The sequence below is a fragment of the Candida tropicalis genome, assembly GCF_000006335.3.
Source record: "Candida tropicalis MYA-3404 genomic scaffold supercont3.1, whole genome shotgun sequence".
Lineage (NCBI taxonomy): Eukaryota > Fungi > Ascomycota > Pichiomycetes > Serinales > Debaryomycetaceae > Candida > Candida tropicalis.
The window spans coordinates 2210032-2233882 of record NW_003020038.1 but is presented as its reverse complement, the minus strand read 5'-3'; the positions used below and the strand labels follow the sequence as shown (position 1 = coordinate 2233882).

At 33.3% G+C, this 23851-nt stretch overlaps 8 protein-coding genes across 8 annotated transcripts; 7 read left to right on the top strand and 1 right to left on the bottom strand. All coding sequences in view use genetic code 12, as the record gives it.

The window, feature by feature from the left end:
* Nucleotides 1-60: 60 nt before the first annotated feature.
* On the top strand, nucleotides 61-510 carry CTRG_00980 (uncharacterized protein; the record flags this gene model as incomplete). The annotated part of the gene is made up of 1 exon (XM_002546152.1): nucleotides 61-510. The coding sequence occupies one exon, from the start codon at nucleotides 61-63 to the stop codon at nucleotides 508-510; it is 450 nt and encodes a 149-aa protein (XP_002546198.1).
* A 984-nt stretch (nucleotides 511-1494) lies between these two features.
* Nucleotides 1495-2766, top strand: LAG1 (sphingosine N-acyltransferase; the record flags this gene model as incomplete). Its single annotated transcript, XM_002546151.1, has 1 exon — nucleotides 1495-2766. One exon carries the CDS (start codon nucleotides 1495-1497, stop codon nucleotides 2764-2766), a length of 1272 nt encoding a protein of 423 aa, XP_002546197.1.
* Nucleotides 2767-3179: 413 nt separating this feature from the next.
* CTRG_00978 (uncharacterized protein) lies at nucleotides 3180-4148 on the top strand (the record flags this gene model as incomplete). The annotated part of the gene is made up of 1 exon (XM_002546150.1): nucleotides 3180-4148. One exon carries the CDS (start codon nucleotides 3180-3182, stop codon nucleotides 4146-4148), a length of 969 nt encoding a protein of 322 aa, XP_002546196.1.
* A 1158-nt stretch (nucleotides 4149-5306) lies between these two features.
* On the top strand, nucleotides 5307-11777 carry CTRG_00977 (uncharacterized protein; the record flags this gene model as incomplete). The annotated part of the gene is made up of 1 exon (XM_002546149.1): nucleotides 5307-11777. The coding sequence occupies one exon, from the start codon at nucleotides 5307-5309 to the stop codon at nucleotides 11775-11777; it is 6471 nt and encodes a 2156-aa protein (XP_002546195.1).
* A 1890-nt stretch (nucleotides 11778-13667) lies between these two features.
* CTRG_00976 (uncharacterized protein) lies at nucleotides 13668-15236 on the top strand (the record flags this gene model as incomplete). Its single annotated transcript, XM_002546148.1, has 1 exon — nucleotides 13668-15236. The coding sequence occupies one exon, from the start codon at nucleotides 13668-13670 to the stop codon at nucleotides 15234-15236; it is 1569 nt and encodes a 522-aa protein (XP_002546194.1).
* Nucleotides 15237-15533: 297 nt separating this feature from the next.
* Nucleotides 15534-18023, top strand: CTF18 (Ctf18p; the record flags this gene model as incomplete). Its single annotated transcript, XM_002546147.1, has 1 exon — nucleotides 15534-18023. The coding sequence occupies one exon, from the start codon at nucleotides 15534-15536 to the stop codon at nucleotides 18021-18023; it is 2490 nt and encodes an 829-aa protein (XP_002546193.1).
* Nucleotides 18024-18228: 205 nt separating this feature from the next.
* Nucleotides 18229-19269, top strand: ERG27 (3-keto-steroid reductase; the record flags this gene model as incomplete). The annotated part of the gene is made up of 1 exon (XM_002546146.1): nucleotides 18229-19269. The coding sequence occupies one exon, from the start codon at nucleotides 18229-18231 to the stop codon at nucleotides 19267-19269; it is 1041 nt and encodes a 346-aa protein (XP_002546192.1).
* A 48-nt stretch (nucleotides 19270-19317) lies between these two features.
* Nucleotides 19318-23724, bottom strand: CTRG_00973 (uncharacterized protein; the record flags this gene model as incomplete). The annotated part of the gene is made up of 1 exon (XM_002546145.1): nucleotides 19318-23724. One exon carries the CDS (start codon nucleotides 23722-23724, stop codon nucleotides 19318-19320), a length of 4407 nt encoding a protein of 1468 aa, XP_002546191.1.
* Between the last annotated feature and the right edge of the window lie 127 nt (nucleotides 23725-23851).

Sequence of the window (23851 nt, the reverse complement as noted above, 5' to 3'; positions counted from 1 at the left end):
AGGTGTATTACAATCAGAGATGATTTTGGTGGAGTTTTTTTTTGTTTTTTGTTTTTTGTCATGTACACGAAATTTCAAAGTTTAGTGAGAGATGTAATTGTATTTTATTTTCACTCAGATTTTGTACAAAAATTACTGCAAAAATATCTAGTAAAATTTTATGTGGTGATAGAACGATTTAAAAAATATAACATTATAGAGTCTCAACCATCTTTGATAAAACTACTGCTCAAAAACATATCAATTCCACAAGAATATCTACCATGTTCTTGCAGTAATTATTCCTCCGCTTTTACCCATATTGTCCCATTCATAGCACCCCAATATGCGGATTTAATGAGATTGTGTTTTAGTCTAAAGTCTTGCAATTTTTCATCCAAATTTAAACATCGACAGATTGTTTGTTCGCAGACTAGTCGTGTCGAGGTAAGAAATTACTCCTATTTTAGTTACAGTCGCTTTTCCTTTTTTGTTTCATTGCCTAACTTGGAATCAATTTATACCACCTGATGCTAACATTTTGATGTAGAGCGATTGTATGTAAAAGATAAGTTGTCTACAACTCCGTCATTTCCAGAATGAACAGGTAAATTCAAGTGAATAGTTTCCGAACTGAAAAATATCCGATGGGAGCCAGAGGAATAAAACAAGTGGAAGCAAAAAAAAAGAAAAAAAAAAATAGGGGAAAAAATTACCAACAAAATAATGTCATTGTTGACGCGTGTAAATCCCACACAATTACCTAAAACCAAGAGAGCGAATAGGGGGTATTGTAAAAAGAACTAGTAGATCTTATCAAGTGAATATCACGTAGATAATTAATTAGTGTCTTCAAATAGTAATCCATTCAACATGGTGTGCTATGAATCCTCTTTCTTCAAACATCCAGCAAGAAGCGTGTTTTTGTGATCTACGGAATTGAAGAATGCACGACGATGTCAATAAACAAGCAAGAAAAAAAAATATGAGAAACTGGACAGTAGGGTTTGAAGACCATATTTGATGTTCAAGAATGAAATTACTCTGCAGATATCAAATTACGATCATTGTCAAGAGTCTCTTGATCTAAATCAATAAAATAATAAGAACTTTTTACCACCTGAACTGTTATTGTTTGAAATCTGTGTGTGGGTGTGTGTGTGTGTGAAATTTCTGTCGTGTACTTCTTTAATAAGAAATGTTCCGTAAACACACAAATCGATCAATGTACAGGAAGAAAATTTTTTTTTTGTTCTTCTTCTTCTCTAGTGCTTTGTTATTTTTTTTTATGCAAATGAAAAATTGATAAACAGAATATTTAACAACTCACAATTTTCCTTTGTTTCAGAGAAAAATCACACATTTGAAGGATCCTTTTAAATTTTTTGATATTCTTATAGACCAGATCTAGTCTTACTCTGTTTTTTTTTTTTATTTGTTTATTTTTTTTTCTCCCCACATTAAAGGAAAAGGAAAGAAAAGAAAGATTTTGGTTTTACATTGTTATTTATACCTATGACTTCGTCTTCTTCATCACTTGCTCCTCCCCTGGATAAATCCATTCGTCATCGTTCTTCATCTGTTGGAAGAATTGACGTCGGTGACACAGCATCCCGATCATTTTCAACCATGCCAACCACTAGATCTCTGAGAAGAAGGTCTATTGCTAGATTACAGGAATTACAAGACAAATCTACTACCGATTCAGCTATTGTACATAAATTAATTGTTGGATTCAGAGAGTTAACCTATAGACACACTTGGATTTGGCCATTCATTGTATTATGTGTCATGGTTGGTACTTATTTAGTTTCATCACCTACCGGACAAATCCACCAAATCTTGGGAGACATGATAATTCCATCTTACCATATTCCTGGTACTGACCAATATGCTAAAGGTGCCAATGACTTTAAATTTGTTGGTTTCTATGCTATTTTCTTTACATTCTTGAGAGAATTCATGATGTGTTGTGTTTTACGCCCAATAAGTGTTTGGCTTGGAGTTACCAAAGAAGCTAAACAAAAGAGATTTTTGGAACAAACCTATGCTATGTTTTATTATGGTATGACCGGTCCATTTGGTTTATGGATCATGAGCAGATTACCATTATGGTACTTTGAAACTACCCCATTTTATGAACATTATCCACACAAGACTCATGATATCTATTTCAAGATTTACTACTTGGGTCAAGCTGCTTTTTGGGTGCAACAATCAGTAATTTTGATTTTGCAATTGGAAAAACCAAGAAAAGATTTCAAAGAATTAGTATTGCATCATATTATCACTATTGCATTGATCTGGTGTTCTTACAGATTCCATTTCACTTGGATGGGTTTGGCCGTTTATATCACTATGGATATTTCTGATTTCTTTTTAGCATTATCCAAAACTTTGAATTACTTGGATTCCCCAATCACAGCCCCATTTTTTGCTTTGTTCATCGGTGTTTGGATTTACTTGAGACACTACATTAACTTGAAGATCTTGTGGTCCGTCTTAACTGAATTTAGAAGTGTTGGTGATTTCACCTTGAACTGGGACACTCAACAATATAAATGTTGGATTTCCCAACCAATTACCTTTTTCTTGATCTTTGCTTTGCAATTGGTTAATATTTACTGGTTGGTTTTAATCTTTAGAATTTTGTACAGATACATCTTTGCTGGTGTTGCTAAAGATGAACGTAGTGACGATGAAGATGATGAAGAAGAAGAAGACGATGACGATGATGATGATGAAATAGAAGAAGGTGAAAAGATCGAAGATAAGAAAGATCAATAGACGCATGATGTTTGCATGATATCGCTATGACGTTAAATTTGATACTCATGATATTTTTTTTTTAAAAAAAATTTTGTTCCCAGTTTATGTTACAATTTTTTGTTAGAATAACCATTTAATCAGAACTCTTAATAATTAATTTGAATTTTTTTTTATTACTATTTAATTTTAATCATTTCTTGTAGTAACTCTGGTGGTGGTGGTGGTGGTGGAGGGTCATATTTTGATACTGTAGTGACACAGGCAAACACGAAAGTTGGCGCGAAGCAAAATTGTTTTTTTTTTCCGTTGCCAGTGTTTTTATTTTTTTTTTTAGTTCATTCAGATTTTGCCTTCTTTTTTTTTTTTTTGCTGTTCTTCTAAACTTTATTGTTTACATTTATCAAGATCTCACTAAAAAATACCAAGGGGACATGTCTTCAGCTGAATTGAAAGAACTTTCGAAAGAAGAACTTATAGAGAAGATTTTAGAACTTGAGGCGGGTTTAAATGAATTTCAAGAATCATCTAAGGAATTAGAAAAAGCACTAGAAGATGAGTTACAAGAATTAGAAAATAATAACTCACAGTTGATAACCAAATTAACAACAAAACAAGAAGAATTGGTCAAAGCAAATGCTAAAATCCTTGACTTGTCATCTGAATTAAATTCTTTGCATGAATCAACCAGTACTAGATTGTACGAGAAAGATGAAATGATACATAATCTTACGTCCCAATTGGTCAAGACGGAAATTCTAAATGATACCATGGAAAATGATGATAGAATAAAATCCAGCAAGTTTGAAGTGCAACAAAAGTTCAATAACGACTTATTAGAAAAATTAGCAATGTTGGAAAGTGATTATGAAAGGGAAAGGAAATTAAATGTGGAAAAACAACTACATATTCTAAACTATCAGAATCAAATAAAGGATTTGCAAAAGAAAATTGACAAACTAGAAAACAAAATGGAAAACGAACAAACAGGAGATATACTGATGCTTAGTATTAGAGAAATGCTTCGATCTACACCACCACCTAATAAGATTAGAGATTGGGAAGCTCAGAAACAATCGAAAATTAAGAAATCTGACTCATTAAGGAAATTAAAGACTTTGACAATGGAAATAGAAACTTTCCTAGGGAACTATTCATCAACAAAGAAATCTCCAAGTACATCCCCTTCCAGTTCAGTGTTGAAATCTCCTTCCACAACTCAATTGGATACTTCCAACACTACTGATCGATCACACACTTCAACTTCCAGTATACCCAATAAATCAAAGCGTTTGTCTTATAGCAAGAGATTCCTGGATTTACCTTCGATAAAGGGTTCACCAACTCCATCAAGGAGGATTAGTATAGAAAAATCTAAATCTTCCAAGAATATCAGAATGTAAGATGGTTTGTTTATACTTTATAGAGCGATTTGTATTATTAATTTAAACTTTGGTATAAGAAATGCGTATAAAACTTACCATTAGTCCCACTTCTATCTATCACTAAACTTTACAACCACTCATTCGACAATAGCTCCTATAGCTTGCAAATTTTATTTCTTTTTTTTTTGACAACAGAAACATTATAACCTGGTTTCCCACAGCACACGACCAAATTGGGTTGCAAAAAAAATATACAATCCAAAGTTTACCTTATATTTGAACCCCCTTTCTTGAGAATTTAGACGTGTTGCCATTCTTTTTTTTTTAATTTTATTTCCTTTTACTTCATTGCTTTCTTTCCTTAAATATTTCAACAAATTAGAATAAAATGACAGATCAAACTAACAATTCTCAAGTCCCACGTACCCAAACAGGAGTTTCAAGCTCAGGGACCACTGGAAATTTTGATCCTGCAACTGAACAAACCGTCAAAGTAGCAACTGTAAGAAATGTATTTGACGCCAATGGCAATTATTATTATTTGATTCTTATTTTATTGGGCTTGGTTATGTCTGCTTTATTGATCACTGATGTAGCATTAAGATTTGATGCATACCACAACCCTGCCAAGTCACATACAATTGAATTCCAAAGAAGTTGCCTTGAAGCTACTGTTGTTTCCATTATCACTGTTGAATTCTTAAGTTTGTTATTGTTTTGGATTTTTCAAGTGGCCATCTAGTGTTTGAAATATCCCAATTATGAGTAATAACATACTGAGAGTTGAATAGAGTGATTGTTAATTATGATAACAAGACTAGGTTTGCTAGCAATAAAAGTAAAAATACACAAAAAAAATAAAACAAATTAAATTCCTAGACTTACTTGCTAACCAAGTTCTTAGGTAGTATGTTATTTATATTTTTGCTAATATAAATTCGTCATATTAGAGCTGTGTGAACGAACTACGAATATGAACGAACAACGGATTGAACGCTTTTCAAAAATACGAGACACGACCTTGTGTCTAATCGCAACGTAACGAAAAAGGAAGAAAAAAAAATAAAAACACCAACGACGCTAAAAACAAAGAATAAAGTAAAAAAAAAAAAAAAGGTCGGCATAGACACTTCTCCCACAGTAGAGTTAAAATTCAACTATATATTAAAACTAGATATGGATCAATTTTCCGAATTACTCAAGAGGTACAACAAGTCTGAAATATTTAATTATTTGACAAACTTGAGTACTAAATTATCAAGTAAAGAGGAACAGGAGTCAATTCCGGAAAGTGATTATCTGATCTATTTATCACAATTGAACCAATTAGTGGAAAAAGCTAATATCCCATATGATAGCAAGAAAAAGAAAGATTCAGATCCTACAAATGTTGCCGATGAATCCAAACAGAAGATTTCATTCAATATATATCGTCTTGCATCCAAAAATATTGTATTGGTATTACAAAAATTACCGTCAAAAGTCTATGACTTGGCGAATCTGCTATTAAATCATTTGGTTCTTAAAGATAATGGGGAGTTTACACCAATTACGCAAATAGCAATTATTATATTAATAGACTTGTTTGAAAATTTTCCAAACTCATTGGGAAGTTTGATCAGTTTTTCCGTTTCCCAAATTTACAAGATATTGAAAAAGTATCCTAATATCAACAGTAATTTGATCTTTTTGTTGAATTCAATTACAAAAAATGCAACTAAAATAGACATAGATGAAAAAACACAAGCAAAGCTAATGAAAATTGTTACAAAAAGTATTACAACCGAGACAATATCATATGATATGGATGAAGATTGTACGTCTTCTGTATTGATCAAAAAGAATTATGTATTATGCTATAAGAATTTGTTATTATTAGCCGTGTCTACCAATTATGAGATGCTTTTATCAGCTTCTACTTCATCAAGCTCTGCTGGTGCCAAAGTGAAGCCTGAAGCCATCATGAACCAGCAACATCTGTTTCAAATGAACTTGTTGACCACCCATGAAAAGAATATCAATTATGGATTATCCAATTATTCAAAAGAAGTTAGAATTGCAATGGTCGAATTATTAGCTAATTTGTTGGTCAATTTCATCCAAACAGGTAAATTCAATGCCATTGAGTATCTAGTTACATTATTCCCGTTGCCCGATTATAACCAATGGGACTCAACCCTTTCAACCAGAATAGATTTGGAAGGTGAACCAGTCATTGAAATCAGAAGGGAAAAGAATACCATACTTGGTAGAGATAGTGAAGGAATTATAAATTCAAATTTAGAATTGGCTTTATTTCAATCGAGTGTCACAGAAACTATCATCTTCTACTTGCAATTGGAGCAATTTCAAAATTTGGAATTTTTATCCACCAACTTGACATTCCTATTAGACAATATTTTAGCCAAGTTTGTTGAATTAAACGGTATGGAGAACCATTTGATGAACGAAGACTGGAATAGAGTTGTTAAATATTGGAGTACAGTTGTCGAGTATATCGTTCAAGAAACCGGATCTGCTTCGCACGAGATTCTTAGTCAATTTATTTATGGTAAATTTGTTCCCGATGCAAATAATGAAGATTCCACTGCTTCGACAACTACTTCTGTTGAACAACTTTCCAGATCTCCAAGTTTAAATAGACAAAAGAAAAGAGAATCTAAAATCTTTTCCTTCAAAACTAAATCAAGTACAAAAAAGAAGAATGCAGCTGGACAAGGAGTCAATCCATATAAGAATCCATACCAGGCATATTTTTTATTGTATATTATTGAGATATTATTGCCATATGGAGTGAATTTTGAGTCAATGAAGAGAGAGGAAAAATCTGTCTCTAAAGATAATGACGACGACGAAGAAGAGTTGGAGTTACCAAAGAGTTCCAACGAGTTTAGCTCTTCATTTATCCGTGATATATTGTTGAATTTGCTTGTTAATAATAATTGTTATATCAGAAACTATGCTTTGCAATCTTTGCTTGTGTATGCAAAAAATGAGCAAGCAGAAATCAACCAGTTAATTTTACATGTATTCAGATTAGTAGATAAAGAACACAAACATTCTGATAAAGAGGGATCAAAGGGGGATGAAAATATCAGTCCTATTTCTTCTGTGAGATTGTTTAGTTATTCCTTGGCATTGCTGTCGTTGATTAAACAAACAGATCCTGCTTTACTTCAAAATCTGACTATTGTCAAAGTGTTGAGTTTCTGTACCCAAACATTAAAACACAACTCACACTCAGGGGTTAAGAATGCAAGTTGTTGGATAATTTTGTCATCACTTGTTACCTTGTACAATTTTTCTGAGTATGTGAAGTTAAATTCATCACAATTTCTTGTGTTTTGGAAGAGTTTATTGACTTCACAATTCATTAGCAGTTCAATTAATGCAAGTACACCAGAAGGCCAGGCAAAGGAGATTATTTCCAATTTACAATTAAGAAATTTTAGTTTAGTATGTTTATTGAATTATTTGAATTCAGTAGAATTAACACCAGAGTCATTGAAACAAATTCAATTTTTGTTGACCAAATCTTACAACTACTTGTCTTATCTTGAAAGCAATATTGACGGAGTTGGTGGGATTACGTCACTTAACAGTACCAACTTCAATGAATCTGATTACAATCCAAATATTCTAAATAACTTGTCTTATACAAACTATGCGTTCAATAACAGATTATCCAATGACAGAATTCTCATCAGTCTTATATTATACAGTAAGAAAATATTGTTTCAAAGTTTCACCAAATTAGCTACTTTGCTTAAGAATGATATCAACTCAAACATGATTATATTTTTAATCAAAGTGTTTAGTGATGCAAAATTATTTTCCCGATTGCAATCTCAAGAAAATGAGAAACCAAAGACGAAATCTAAAGCATTAAACAAAGTTGCTGATTTGGATAACAATCTAGTTTTGAATGATGGTTTCAATTACTCGTTTGGTGTTACAAGTAAATTCCGTCCAGGCTCAGTAAATATTGATGAATTGTTGATTAAATTCCCATTTGATTTTACCAGAAGTGAAACACAATGGTTAAGAAATACTTTTGCTACTGAAAGAAGTTCCATGCCAAAAACTTCTCTTGAACAAGAATACCAACCAGAAATGGGGTCATGGTTTGACTATTTTGAAAGAATCGCATTTCTGTCCACTGACAATTCTATAAACTACGAACCGGGAATTCTTCTCACTCAGAATTATTCTTCTTGTCAAAGATTCCTGACAAATTTGGTTACTTCTTTGGTTGATTTGTCTATTGAATTATTTCAATTAGTATTCCCTTATCTTAGTACCAAGATTCAATTTTCATTGTTAGAGCAAATCAGAAATTCATTAACTGCCAAGCCAATTGATCCATTGAGATTAAAGGCAATGCAAATTAATGTTGCTATAACTTTACATGGTGTAGTGTCTAATCTTACCAAGAAGAAGTTACCATTGGATGAGAGTATTTCATTTGTCATTATTGATATCATCAAGAAAATGCCTCTTGAATCCGACGAGCTCATCAAGATTAATGCTTCTACATTTGGATTAGTTACACAATTACTTGATAAAGATAGTACTGTGGGTCAAATTACTGGTTTGATTAATGATATCGTGACCGATGCAAACCCTTACAAGAGAGGATTTTCCTTGTTGTCGCTTTCAGGAATTTATGGCCGTACGAAATTGGGATTCTCCGATATATATGGAATTTGCTTACAATTGTTGAATGATCCAAATCCAATTATTTGTCATTTCACTATTCTTGCAACTACTCAATTATTTGAAGCTAACCTTGATAATATTCTGTTGATTCCTACTGTATTGAATAAGGTGTATTCCAATTATTTGAATGATTGTTTTGGCTATGATACGTCAAATAAGATATTAGTTAATTTAAAAACCAAATTTAATTCAATATCTGAGCTGACAAAATTGTTGAAATTATTTGTTAGTTCCTTGGGACCTACTTTACGTGACTGGGAGACCAATGAAAAGTTGAAATTGAAGGATTTAATCATAGCCTTGAGCTATGGTATCGGATTGACGACATTAAATGATTACATTGAAGTGTACAAACAATTGTTGTTGTTATTCCAGGAATTGATAATATTCGATCCTAATTTAATTGAAGGAGAAGTTGGGTTTTTCCGTGATTTGTTGAATTTAATTATTTCCAAGAACTTGAAGATTTCCTTGGCTAGTGTTTGCCCAACTTCATTGAATATTGACACCATTTTCCCATTTAACACCAGTGATGATTTGTACTCTGGTGCTTATGAATGTTATTACGAGTTGTTGAAGATTTTTGGTGTTGATATTTTGACACCAGAAACGGTGAACTTACTTTGGGTATCCATGAATATCAAACCATGCCATCAATTGAAACAATTTATATACTTGTGGTTGGAAACTAGCTTAGATAAAAATTGGTTCGGAACATTAAACTCGCTATTCAAGTTGAGTTCCAAGAAATTGATGGGTCCGTTTATCGAAACCAATTATCAACAAAAATTATTGCCATTACTGCAGAGACAAAAGAAGAAGAATGTTAATAATGTTGATTTTAGAGACGAAGAAATTGAGAATATAGTTGGTGATGATCAATCTGATTTGGATAAGAATGAACCTATATCATGGGAATTCAAGTTGTTTATCTACGAATTATTGAATCATTTATTAGAATTAGCAGTTCGAAACCCTAAATTGATTGATAGGTTGAAAAACAAGATCTCAGATATTGTGAAACTTTCATTCTTGGGATCCACTTCATCAATCACCGAAATCAAAATCAAAGGTATTGAATTGTTAAATCGAGCATTAGGATTGTTTGGAGAATTGGCTGATCCATTATACCCAGGTGTCTCTATTTTAGAACAACAACAAGCCCAAATTATCAGTGCTTTGATTCCATGTTTCGCTCCTGGAAACGATTATAAAGTAATTGTTGATGCAATTAATGTCTCATCTAAGTTTATTAATCTCCCTAGAATAAAGTTCTATTCCAAACAAAGAATATTAAACACTTTGATTTATTTATTGGAAGAGATTTCATCAAACAAGTTTGTTCGTTTTGGATTTTTAGAAAACATGTCAGAGTTTGGAAGAAAATCTATTCAATTATCCATTTTGAATTGTTGGGCATTGCTTAAAATAGATTCTTCTGAATACCCAGATAATTTGGAACCAGAAATTGCTGATACTTTGGCAAAATATTCGACTTTGTTGACGTCACTTTGGATCTTGGCTTTGCGTGAATTTTCTGCATTGAAATACAGTGAATCTTCTAGTAGAGAATTGGAGATTTATGGCAATTATTGGATTAACCTTGTGAGTGTTTTGAGTTCTGAGTTAGAAACAAATAGTGAATTTATCAACAAGCAATTGTCTGGTGATGCTCAAAATTTCTTTTTCATTATGTTTAGTCAATGTGTGGAATCATTAATTAAGAATAAGAATGTTTCTGAGATTTTGATGTCAGTCGAAAGATTAGTTAAAAGTCCTGATTTGGTAAATCTTTTGTTTAATAATGAAATTTTTGGAGAAATTGTGGATTTATTTGATAGACTTATTTTGATTGATGATGATACAGAAATCCAATGTTCATTGATTGAAATCATCAGTATTTTATTCCATACTTACACTAAATCCCACAAAGATGATTTGGAGCCAGGGTTTGATAAATTGTTTGAATTGATTAGAATTGCCATGTTGCCAGTATTCCGTATCTTGCCATTCTTAAGATCAGATTTCGATCCAAATAACCAATCCAATCAATTAGTTCTTAAACATGTTGATAGTGCTGCTAATTTATTAGTTTTAAAGAAAGCATTTGAGAATTTGGCAGAAATGACAATTTCTTTACCAGATGTTGTACGAGCCGACTTATATTCTTGTTTGCTTTATATTTTTGCAAAGATTTATGAAAGCAAAAATAGATTATTCATTTCTTTGATTGTTCCACTTTTGAAACAAATTGTTGTTGAGTCTCATAGAGTTGCCCCTGAATTGGTGAATACTTTTTACAATAATATTCGCCAACATTTTGAAATAGATGTTCAAAACAATTTCTCAGTGATAACCACATTGATTTTGGTTACGAACGGAGGAGTGAAGTTAGGTGACGAATCATCACAAAACTTGAGCCATTCATTATTGCAATTATTAGAGAATAATGAAACTGCTGCTACGGGAATTCAATGTATCAAATCATTATTACAATTTAGTCATAAACAGAACATGAATATGGCTGTTGTTAAGTACTTGATCAGTTCATTAATTAAACATCTTAGTGGAACAAGTGATGAATATACCATTGAACCAAGAATTGCAATTGAAATTTTGATGTTATTTACAAGATTAGTTGCCGAGGATGAACAAAAGCTAATTTCCTTGTATTCGATTATTATCCCAGTATTAGTAAGACAAGAAGAAGTTGACAAATCATACTTGCATGACAAGTTAATCTTTTTGGTACAACAAAATGCTGGTAGTTTCAAACAAGTTGTTAATTCATACCTTGATGAAAATCAAAAGAAATTAGCAGAGGAAATTGTTAAATTGAATTCCGGTAGTAATGGTCATACAAATAATCAATCCCAAGATTCATTTGAACAAACTCCGGAAATTCAATTAAAGACGTTTGGCGCCTAGACAGTTTATTAAATAGAGATAATTATAAGAATTAAAATTAAAATAATATTAATAATAATAAAGACAAATTAAGGTTTTTTTTTAATGTATAGTAGGTTTATTTTAAGATTTAATGTTTCGGAGATGTAAATTCGCACCCATTATTATTTATGCAAGGGAAAACGGATATGATTGGTAAATGACTTTTTATATCTCAAGAGATCTTACGTTTGATCAACCGATATGGATATTTTGATCATCAGAGGCAATGATATCATGCATTTTTTTTTATTTATTTCTTTACTTGATTGCTATCAAGATGGAGGCAGACGAGGAGGAGGATTAGGAGGGGATTGAGGAAAGACGAGAGAAGAAAAACAAATTACCACGAAGTTGGCATTGCCAAACGTTTTTCGCATATTTCGCACCAAAAAAGCAAACTTAATCTTAACCAATCAAGCCAACGTAATGAACTCATAAATTAAATTAATTTTTTGGGATTCAACAAAAAAAAAATAGAATCATTAATGGGAAATGAATAACAGTAGATGGTTATGATTATCATTGATGGTTACGAATAATTGATAAGAATATTGATTCATTCTCTTGTTCCCCACCAGGCGTATTATTAAAAAAAAAAAAATCTGGAGACAGATAAAGTTAAACCATACACAAATGAAAAAGATGGTTAGATTTTATTATTGTGTGTCACGCTACCATGTTGAAATTTGTGTTGAGTGGTGTTTCTAATCACAGGTGAGTGCGTGTCCAAAGTGCCAAAAAAATATACCAAGAAAATTCTTGGTTAAAATTGGAGGATTAACTGCAAATTGCTAAAAAACTAAAACTCATACAATAAAGTGTCTTACATAACACATACTATATATTAAGAAAGAACGAAAGAAATAATAATAATAATAATTATAGTGAAAAATATTTTCTTAGCAAAGTTGTTCCTCCCCACCCGGATTAACCATTAAAAAGAAAAATGGATTTTCCTTGGTGATATGGGGTTGTTGTCATTAATACTTGGTAATAACCTTCAAAATGACGTAACATTACAACGTGATAATAAAATGCCAATTAATACAACGTTAAATACTAGCACCATTTGTAGCTGGCTGATGTAGTCGTATAATATGAGCGTGTGTGTAATAAACTCTCTTAATTTTTTCCCCCTGAAGAAAGAGGCTTTAACATCAAGGCGTTGGGTAAATTTAAATGGAAGACAAAGTACCCCACCTCCAACCACAAGTATACGATTTAATTAAGTGCCCCCAAATATGGAATCGACTCAAGAACAATAGGAAATATCATTAAACAATAAATGTTCTGATGTTTGACGGGTAAAATTGCCCTCTCCCTTTCTCCCTCCCTCCACGCTACTGATACGTTTCACTATAAGTATTTCCCCAATAATTATTATCATTGTTTTGGCATTTTTTCTTTTTACACTTTGTTTAGAGCGTTGCAACTTTAACCTAACCCAATCTAAGACAATGTATACAGACAGTTCCAAGAGTTTTTAATCTGTTAACACTTGTTAAAGTTTTTCCTTCATGCATTTCCTTGCTGTACTCCATTATTACCCCCACTTATTATTAAATCAAGAAAAAAAAGAAAACACGAACTCATCAGTTTTGTGCCCATTTATTGGTTTTTCCTTTTTTAAATTTGTTTTCTTAATTGTAGGTTCGGATTTTCAGAACAAAGAAGAAAAATCATCTACTACAGTTGCGAAAAAAAACAAAATATAGTTATCGCCTATATGGAAATCATTCTGTCATGGGGAATCCCAGATTAAACTAAAAACTATAAATAAGATGATAATTGCTGAATTTATTGATCTTTTTTTTTTTCATTCTTCTTATCATTATCATCAGTTGATTAATACTACTATCTACTATCAAGATGTCTACTGAAAAACAAAACATTTCTTACAGCGAAGAATACGACGCTAAACCAACTACTCAATATCAAGAGGATGTCAATTCAAAGGTTTCTGAATCCGACGTTGGTATTGAAGAAATCAATGAATTGGAGTATTATGATCTTCCAGAGCTGCTTCAACATATGACTCAAGAAGAATTGAAAACATTGGACAAGAAGACTACCAGAAAAATCGATTTGAGATTGTTGCCAATGTTGATTATTCTTTACATCATGAATTATATCGATAGAACTGCTATTGCTAATGCAAGATTGGGAACTTTAGAAGAAGATTTGAACTTGGTTGGTAATCAATACCAAACTGCTTTATCTGTCTTATTCGCTGGTTATATTCTTTTCCAAGTTCCATCAAACATGTTGATGAACAAATTGGGTCGTCCATCTGCTTACCTTGCTGTTGTTATGACTATTTGGGGTGCTGTTTCTACTTGTACTGGTGCAGTTCATAACTTCACCGGTTTAGTTATTGTCCGTGTCTTGCTTGGTGTTGTTGAATCTGCTTTCTTCCCTGGTGCCTTAATGATCTTGTCCAGTTGGTACGATAAAAAGAGTCTTTCATTGAGAAACTCCATCTTGTTTTCTGGTTCATTGATCAGTTCTGCTTTCAGTGGTTTGCTTGCTGCTGGTATTTTGGAAATGGATGGTTTGGGTGGTGTTGCCGGTTGGAGATGGTTATTTATTCTTACCGGAGCTCTCACTGTTGTTCTTGCCCCAATTGCATACTTTGTTTTACCAGATAACCCAAACAACACTAAATTCTTAACTCAAGAAGAAAAAGACATTGTTATGTGGAAATTGAAGAAAGATCTTGGTAATGTTGATGACTCCGACAAAGAAGCTAAAGAATCTGACTGGCAAGGTTTCTTACACGCAATTAAAGATATCAAAGTTTGGTTATTGGTTGCTACTCAATCTTTCTTGGTTGCTGCTTGTGGTGTTACTAACTTTTTCCCATCTGTCGTTAAAACTTTGAACTTTGACAGAACTACTACTTTGTGTTTAACTGCACCACCATTTGTTCTTGCTGTTATTGCTACTTTTATTTGGGCCAAACACGCTGATATTTCAGGTGAAAGATTCTGGCACATTACCATTCCATTGTTACTGGCTTTAACTGCCTTCATCATTGCTGCTGCGCTGTTAAACATTGGTGCTCGTTACTTCAGTATGTGTTTGATGATTCCATCCCTTTATTGTGCATTCGTTGTTATTCTTACCTGGGTTGCCAATTGTTGTCCACGTCCACCAGCTAAACGTGCCGCTGCCATTGCATTGGTTAACTGTTTGAGTAACTCCACCTCTATCTGGAACGCTTACTTGTACCCATCCAGTGATGCTCCTCGTTACTTAATTGCCTTCTGCTGTAACTGTGGTTTTATTGTTGCTGCCATTGGTTTCGCTATCGGTTTGAGAATTAGATTAATGGTCTTGAACAAGAGAATTGAAAGAGGAACCATGAACTGGCAAAAGGAATTCGGTAAAGGAAATGATGGATCTAAGATTTCTGCTGATTTCAGATTCTTATACTAAGAGAAGGGGTATTGAGTACGTCGACTATATAGCTAGCTATTGAGTATATAAATGAAATTTAAATAAGATAAAGGTTATAAATATTCGGGATTAATCATTGAATCGTAGTGAATAAAAAGTCGTTCATTCCACCAATATAATGTCGCGTTCATCTTGGTTTTTTTTTTGATAATTTTTTTATTTCGTTTTGATCAAGACGCGTTTGGACGTGTGTGTTTATTATTTGTTTTAGAAAATTTTCATTTCGTGAGAGTGATCAAATCTTCTTCTACAACTTCCTAGTCTACATTCACTACAATGACTACTGTTGAAGAGTCACAACTACTGACTGATCAAGGTGATTTTGAATTTGATACTCAAAACTCATACTTGTTTTCCCACAATGCTCAAGAAAGTAATGAACTCGAAGAGGAAGATATTTTTGCTACTAGCAAATCCATATTGTTTCAAGATGTAGAAGAGAACCAAAATGAGAATAATATGGAACTAGATGATATTGCCAATGAGGAAGAGCAAAATGAACAACTAGAATCAAACACTGTTCAAGACTACTCCCCAGTAATGCATGCCTCAAAAACTGTCAAATTATTCTCCGGAGAAGTGATCAAGTTATCTCCAAGAGTTTTCAATACTACCACCATTGATGAGACGCAGTTGAAAGGTACTTATATGGATATGGATTCATTAACCACGAGAGCCAATTTGCGTAATTCGATTAAAGAACAAAATAGAAGAAAACAAGTGGAAAATCCAACATCTACTACGAAAAAACTGCATCCACGATCCAAGATTTGGACAGAGAAGTATAAGCCAACCAGTTTTATTCAGCTATGCTCTGCAGGCAATGATAAACAATATAGATTAGTTTTACACTGGTTGAAAAAATGGTCACATACAGTTTTCCATGAAGATATTCACGATAGAGATAATGTCGATTCCCTTGGACGTCCATTTAGAAAGATTTTGTTGATTCATGGTCCAACAGGTATTGGTAAAACTACTGCCACTCATATTCTAGCGAATCAAATGGGATATAGTGTTCAAGAATTGAATGCTTCTAATAGTATGGATACTTTACCTCAAGCCTCAGGTGGTGGGGGTGGATCAACCGCATATTCTAATGCTTCTGCAGCCTTGAAATTGAAGATAATTAATGCTTTGACTTCAAATAGTATTTCTTCAAAGGGAAAGCCATCATGTTTGATCATTGACGAAATAGATTCATTGGCTAATGTAAGTGATGTGATAAAAGTGTTGAATGATTTAGTTCAATCTGACCAACGTGCACTCAATAAGAAGTTAAGAAAACCGAGTTTAGATGATCCACAAGCCAAGAATAAATCAAAAAAGAAGGATTTTTTGTTAAATCGTCCAATTATATGTATTGCCAATGATATTTATTCCCAGCAATCCAACAGATATGGTCCAAATCCAATGGACAAACTACGTCCAATATCAGAAATTGTTGCATTTAAAAAGCCAGTAACTGCAAAGGCGGTATCGGGAGCCAAATTTGGTGGTAATGCTGTTAAATCAGTGAAAGATCATTTGATGAATATAAATAGTAGAGAGAAACTTGGTTTAGATTATCAAGAAATTGGAGATGTTGTTGAAATTTGTGATTCTGATATTAGAGCTTGTATTAATCATTTGCAATTTAATAGTAGAAAAGTGGTAACTGTTGACCAAAAAGTTAACAACAATGAACTAATGGATAGACAACTTTCATGGTTTGCAATGGTTGATCAGTTGTTTAAACGTGATCCACAATTATCCAAAGAACAGAATTTTAATCGTATCTTTAATAGCTTCATGAGTGGAGAAGGCAAAACTATAACTAATAATTCCAGTACTTTTGATAAAGTTCTCAAAGGTGTTTTTGATAGATACTTGGATGTGGTTCATAATCAGGATGATTCATTGATTAAACCCAGTGAGTTTAGTGATTGGGTTGGTGTTTATGCTCAATTTAGTAAACATAATGATACTAACGAATATTTTCCATTACTTGGTCTTAAAACATGGTCTTTGTTTAGTGAATTAAATCCACAAAGATACAACCAACTGCTTATCCCTAATGCAAAGAATTTAGACTTTGAGCATTATGAATTATTGAAGACAAATAAAAATATAATCAAGACAGTATCAGACAGTTTACCTGTTAAAGTTCAACTTGCACTTGGTATTAATCCTGAAAATGCTGCTACTCAGTTTTTGCCATACTTGGCAAAGATAGTTTGTCCTAGTTTATCTGCTAGATTAAAATCTGATTTAAATGATACCGAAAAGAAATGGGTAGAAAAAATTGCCAGTATAGTTAAAGATTTTGATTTATCGTTAGAGAATCTGAAAGATTTAGAAACTGGGTTAGTATCGTTAAAGATGAATCCAAATTGGGATACAATCACCGTATTTGATAATGCATTTGCACCCGTGCCTCTGGCTTCTGCTTTCAAACAAACCCAATTCCGTCGTCAAGCTATATTCCCTTTGGTAACTACAGAACTAGATAGATTGAGCATGTTGAGAAAAGCCGCCAAACGTCCACTAGCTGAAACTATAGAGAAGGAGGATGGACCAGAAACCAAAAAGGCAAAATCCGGATCGGGTGTCAATTTCTTTAAAGGAAAATATGAAGAAGTCAACTCGCAAATCCAAGTTGATAACTCATCAAACAAGGAATCTGATGAAGAATTTAAAACTTCAAGAATATGGGTTAAGTATAATGAAGGTTTTTCAAATGCTGTTAGAAAGAATATAGGTTGGAATGATTTCTGGCTGGTTTAGTATATACACATCTATAGATATCACGTGCATCTCGTTCCTGATTTGGAAAATTATACGACATCGTTTTAGTACAAACGCGAAACGAATAATTCAATAAAAAAAAAAGAAACGTAATGATGTATATCTGGAGACGAATACCGAAAAAAAAAAAATTGAATGAAAATTTATACTTACTTTTTGTAAACTATCATCAACTACTACTATCATGTCTCTCATTAAGGATTCCACAGTTGCTGTTATTACCGGTACTTCATCAAACTTGGGTTTTAATATTGCCGTTCGTTTATTAGAACAATTACCAGATGAAAAGGAAATCACTTTGGTTGTTACTTCTAGAACATTACCAAAAGTTAAAGATGTGATTACTGATATTAAAAATTATATTGTTGAAAAAATCCCATCTAAAGTAAACAAAGTAGAATTTGATTATTTATTAGTTGATTTCACTGATATGGTATCTATCTTATCATCATACTATGAGTTAAACAAACGATACAAACATATTGATTATTTATTCATTAATGCTGCACAAGGTGTTTACGGAGGTATTGATTGGAAAGCAGCTGTTATTGAAGTATTACAAAGTCCAATTGAAGCAGTTACTAACCCAACTTATAAATTACAAAGAATTGGAGTTGAAAGTTCAGATAATTTAGGATTAGTATTTCAAGCTAATGTTTTTGGACCTTATTATTTAATTCATAGAATTAAACATTTATTGAAAAATGGTGGTAAAATCATTTGGATTAGCTCTTTAATGGCACATCCTAAATATTTATCATTCCAAGATTTACAATTATTAAAATCTCCTGCTAGTTATGAAGGATCTAAAAGATTAGTCGATTTAATGCATTTCGGTACTTTTAAAAATTTAAAACAAAAAGATGATATTGATCAATATTTGGTTCATCCTGGTATTTTCACAAGTTTTTCATTTTTCCAATTTTTGAATGTTTTCACTTATTATGGAATGTTGTGTTTGTTTTATATTGCTAGATTCTTGGGATCTCCATATCATAATATTTCCGGATACATTGCTGCCAATGCTCCTGTGGCTGCTGCTTTGGGAAGAACTAAACAAAACAGTAAAACCGCTTCTGCTGTTACTAGATTTGGTGACGAATACCTCATTGAAGAAGAAGTGGATACTACAGGACTGGAAGATGTGGTTAATTATTTGGATATTCTTACTAAAGAATGGGACGAAAAATTAAAAGACCAAATTGTTAACACTCGTCAACCTTAGACAAAGTCATTATATATATATATATATAGACATAGATTCATGATCAATTTATATACTACGTTCTAAACACTTACAACCACACCCACTTGGACATTCATCGTTTTCAGTGGACCACCATTCACCAGCACAACTGGTGTGCATTAAATGTTCACAAACTGTACACAATGTGAAATTTTTTGTAACCACTAATTTACAGTAGTTACAGTATTTCAAAGTTTGTCTCTTACTTGTGTTCCATGCATTTGGATATTTGGTAGATATAGAACTGATTGAATCCACATATGATTGGTTTGGTTGTTGACGCGATTTCTTTCTCAACCCAATACGGCATTTGTGAATATCACTTGTAGTAGGATCCTCATAATCATTTCCTTCTGTTTGTGGATAATTAAATTTTAAAATTTTGATTCGGTTAATAGGTAATTTCCAATTGTACAACATTTCGGCATACAACTCTCTATATCTTATCAATTTATCATTATCAATTGAATCCAATAAAGCTCTGGAGTTGAAACTTTCAAATAAATCCAATTCTTCCACATTTTGCATTTCAATCAGAACAACAGGTGCTGGTTTTGCTCTAGATTTTTTTAGTGCAGATGGAGGTTGTCTTAAAATACTTTTACTTGGCTTGTCCGCAAACATTCTGGTATTTCGTTCAGGCGTCGAAATATTTGATTCTATGAATGACTCAGACAATGAGGAGTATGAGTTGTTTGATTGTTCTATTCCTGGGTATCCTCTAGTGCTAAAACTTCTCTTCAAGTATCTAAACTTGTCGGGAGAACCATTGACCATACTTTCTGTATCAAGTGATGATGTGATAGACTTTGCGTAAACCATTCCAGAATGTTGGGATTCCTTTCTAGTACTCAGAATCGACGAGTTTCGGAAATCATATCTTGGCTCATCACCTGAAAATGATTGAGTAGTGAACCCTATTGCTGTACTATTCCGAGAATTTTGTTGATAAACCGTGGGAGGTTGTGGCAATGCTTGATAAGGTGTATGAATGGGAACACTCATTGATTCACTTGCAGATTTCAAATTATCTGGATTTTCATACAATATACACGACATCATTGCCAACATCTGTATGTTTTTCTTCTTTTCAAAATAATCAAAAATCTCCTTGACAAACCACACACCTCCAAATGGATGATCATCCCAATAGAATGAAGTTCGATTTATCGTTTGAGTTCCATAATGTGCATTCAAGGGAGTTATAATCGGACAACTAGAAACATAAACCCCGTTGTTTTCGGTATATTGAATATTCTTCATTAAAACCATTTCAAGAATTTTCCAAACATCACTGATTTCTTTAAGACCGTATTTCAAAGCAACCTTTGAGTTATGACTTGCCAATACTTCGGGAGTATCACCAAGAACTCTGTACTCACGAGCAAGATCATATTTATCTGGAAGCAAGTGTGAAAAATCAAAAATACCCACGATGTTCTTATTCTTTTTCTCTTCATTAGCCAGTGATTTCTTTTTATATTCACCTTTAAAGGATGACTTGTAATTGGAACCAGTGCCACCGTTACTAGTGAACCTATTAAACGAAGATTTATTACTGCTATCAATTTCAGCGAATCTATTTCCCAATCCAAGGCTAGTCTTAAACAATCCATGTACTCTTCTCCTAGGTGCATCATTCAGTAACATCTCATCCCAATCTTCAGCAAAACTATCATTGGATGATGAAACCGATGATGTATCTTGATCATCACCACTGACTGAATTCTCATCTTCGCTTAAATCCTGTTCTGCATCTTGATCAGAAGCTTCATCTCCATTCACAGCAGAATCTGAAATAATGGAACTAGACTTACGATGGTGATGGCCATGGTGATGGCCATGGTGACTGTGGTTGTGATTATGTGTTTTTGTTCCAAATCCACCATCCGTGAATTGAAAAATGTTGAACTTTTGTAAACCTTTACCATTGTCGCTATTTTCACCTTCCTCCTCATCATCATAATCTCCTGTGGAATTATCTGATCTTGATTTTGGAATGAAAAAACAAACTAATTGTCCAGTAGGAGACCAAATTGCACCACAACCATTAGGTAATGGCGTGGAATCAACAAAACTAGGTTTATGAGTCGCAACTGACGGATTCTCTGTGGTAGAAGGAGAATCAACACTATTGAATGGTTCACTTCCCTCAATTTGATTACTATTGTTGCTACCAATGTTGACCGTGTTGCTATTTTTAATAGCTGGAATCAAAGTTTGATCTAATTCTTCATCTTCTTCTCCGGAAGAATACATCGGAATATCTGGTTGTTGATTAATCAAATCATCCACCCATGCTTCATTACCGGCTTCTTGAATAAATTCTTCTTCCCCATCATCATTGCTATCTCTTCTACTTTCTCTGAGCATTTCATCATCATCAAGTTCAATTTTTTCACCCATCAAGTATCGCAAACATGGTTCTAAACAGAATCTTTGATACTTGTTAGTATAAAACTGTGCAATTTCATTTAAATTGCTTTCCATAACCTCCCTGATAGGTTTGGATAATTCATGTGTTTCTTCAACATTAAATTTGATCAAGTTTTGTTTTTGCCATTTGACTAGTCGTTTGCTGGATAAGTTTTGGTTCAATCCAGCATCTTCAAGATATGGATATGCGTTTGGAAAGTCAACCTCAACACGAATAAACACTAACTTTTGCTCAATTGCTGAATCATCTTTCGACGGGTCATCAGATAGTTCATTAATAATACTGCCATCTTTAAAGCTCATTCTTTCTGTTTCCCTATCAGGTTCACTAACAATGCTTTTTTCTCTCAATGAAATTGCTGATTCAGCTACATTAGTATCTGTACCATCGGTAGAATCTGACTTTTCCATTGAACCACTCTGCAATGATGGTATCGGTCCTTTCAAGCTAATGACCAACTCACCAGTAGAAACGGAAATCTTTTCGAATCGGATTTTAGGAAATTTATGACCAACAATACTAACCTCTTCACCCAAATTTGACGGACCGTCATCACCAAAATTTGACTCACTTTCTTTGCGCTCTCCATGTCCAGCATGTCCCATACGTACACCAGAAATCCAATTTATATGGTTTAATTGCATATATTCATCAGTCGAGAGTTTGTGCTTCTCGGCAATCAATGACAATGTCAATGCAGAAATTAAATCCCCACCATTAGTTTTAGTTATATCATTTATAGTCACTTCTGGCTCGCGACAATAAGTGTCATAATTATAATAACGCTCAGAACTTGGAGTCTGTGGTCTAGACGCTTCTGATTCCAGCTCGTCTTTGAATACGTTATAAAAAGTAGGATCATAATTGACACCTTTGTAAATTTGACTGTCATGGGACCATAATTTCAAATCATAGTCCTGTGATGACCACGTTACTAACTGGTAATCCTTCCAAGTATTCTTTGATTCAAAACCTTCATAGTATTCATGTCTAGTTCTCCAAAGAAAGTCCTTCATTGGACCACGATGCCCCTTGAATGAGTATACTGAATTAGCCGATATTCTTTGTGGTGTATTAGTGTTCAAGTATTCGTGATATGCATCATCGTAATTTACTAAATGGATAGCATTGTTACCACCTTGGAGTGGCATAATACCGCATGCCTTATCAGAACCAAACGGCAAGTTTCTTGCTCTAGCAATGGGAAAACTGGTTTCAATTACAACACTAGGCTGTATGGCATTATCAGGTTGATTACCAAAATAATTAAAATTGGAAATAAATTTGGTAGCCTGTTCACTTTTTAAATCCCAAAACTTGACCGTACCATCATTAGAGCATGTTGTAATATTCTTTAACCCTTGGTTGAAATCCATTCCGTTTATCTTCTTGTCATGTGCATTTCCAATTTTCACAACGGGTAAAGCACCCTTTCTGGTATCCCATACATAAAAAGAATTATCATGACTCAGTGCAATCTCATAAGGATTCTCATGATTCCATTTGACTTGTATTGCTCCGGCTCTCCATTCTGCCCACTTTGATACAGGTTTCCTGGGTGTTCTCATATCCCAACACATGACAAATGTATCAATGGCACATGTGGCTAATACTTCAGGGTCGAAGGGATGGAAATTAATATCTGATATTGCTCTGTTGTGTGAATGTAGAATATTAGCAATTGCATTAGATGAAGGTCGCTTTAAATCCCATAATAATGCCTTTTGATTGGAAGTTGATATACACCATGATGGTTTGACAAAGTGATGGGGTGACCATTGAACATCTGCAACTTCCCATGAAGTAATATGATGTAGCCATCGTGGTGGTGTAAAAGGGTCATCTAAATCTATGATAAATAGTCCTCGTCGTCCAGCCAAAACAGCATCCCTTCCATTTGGCGATAAGGACATGGCACCAATGGCACCATCTACTCTTAACAGTAGAGAATTACCAAAAGTAGAACTGGCGTTGGGGTCTTGCAATCTATGTGCCATTTATCAACTTATTCGTGTTTCGGAATAGATATGGTTGATTCAGTAGAATACAATCTTACCAAAAAAAAAAGTTAATAAAATTACAAGAACCAAAAACACAATCAAGACAAAAAAAAAAAAAAAAACC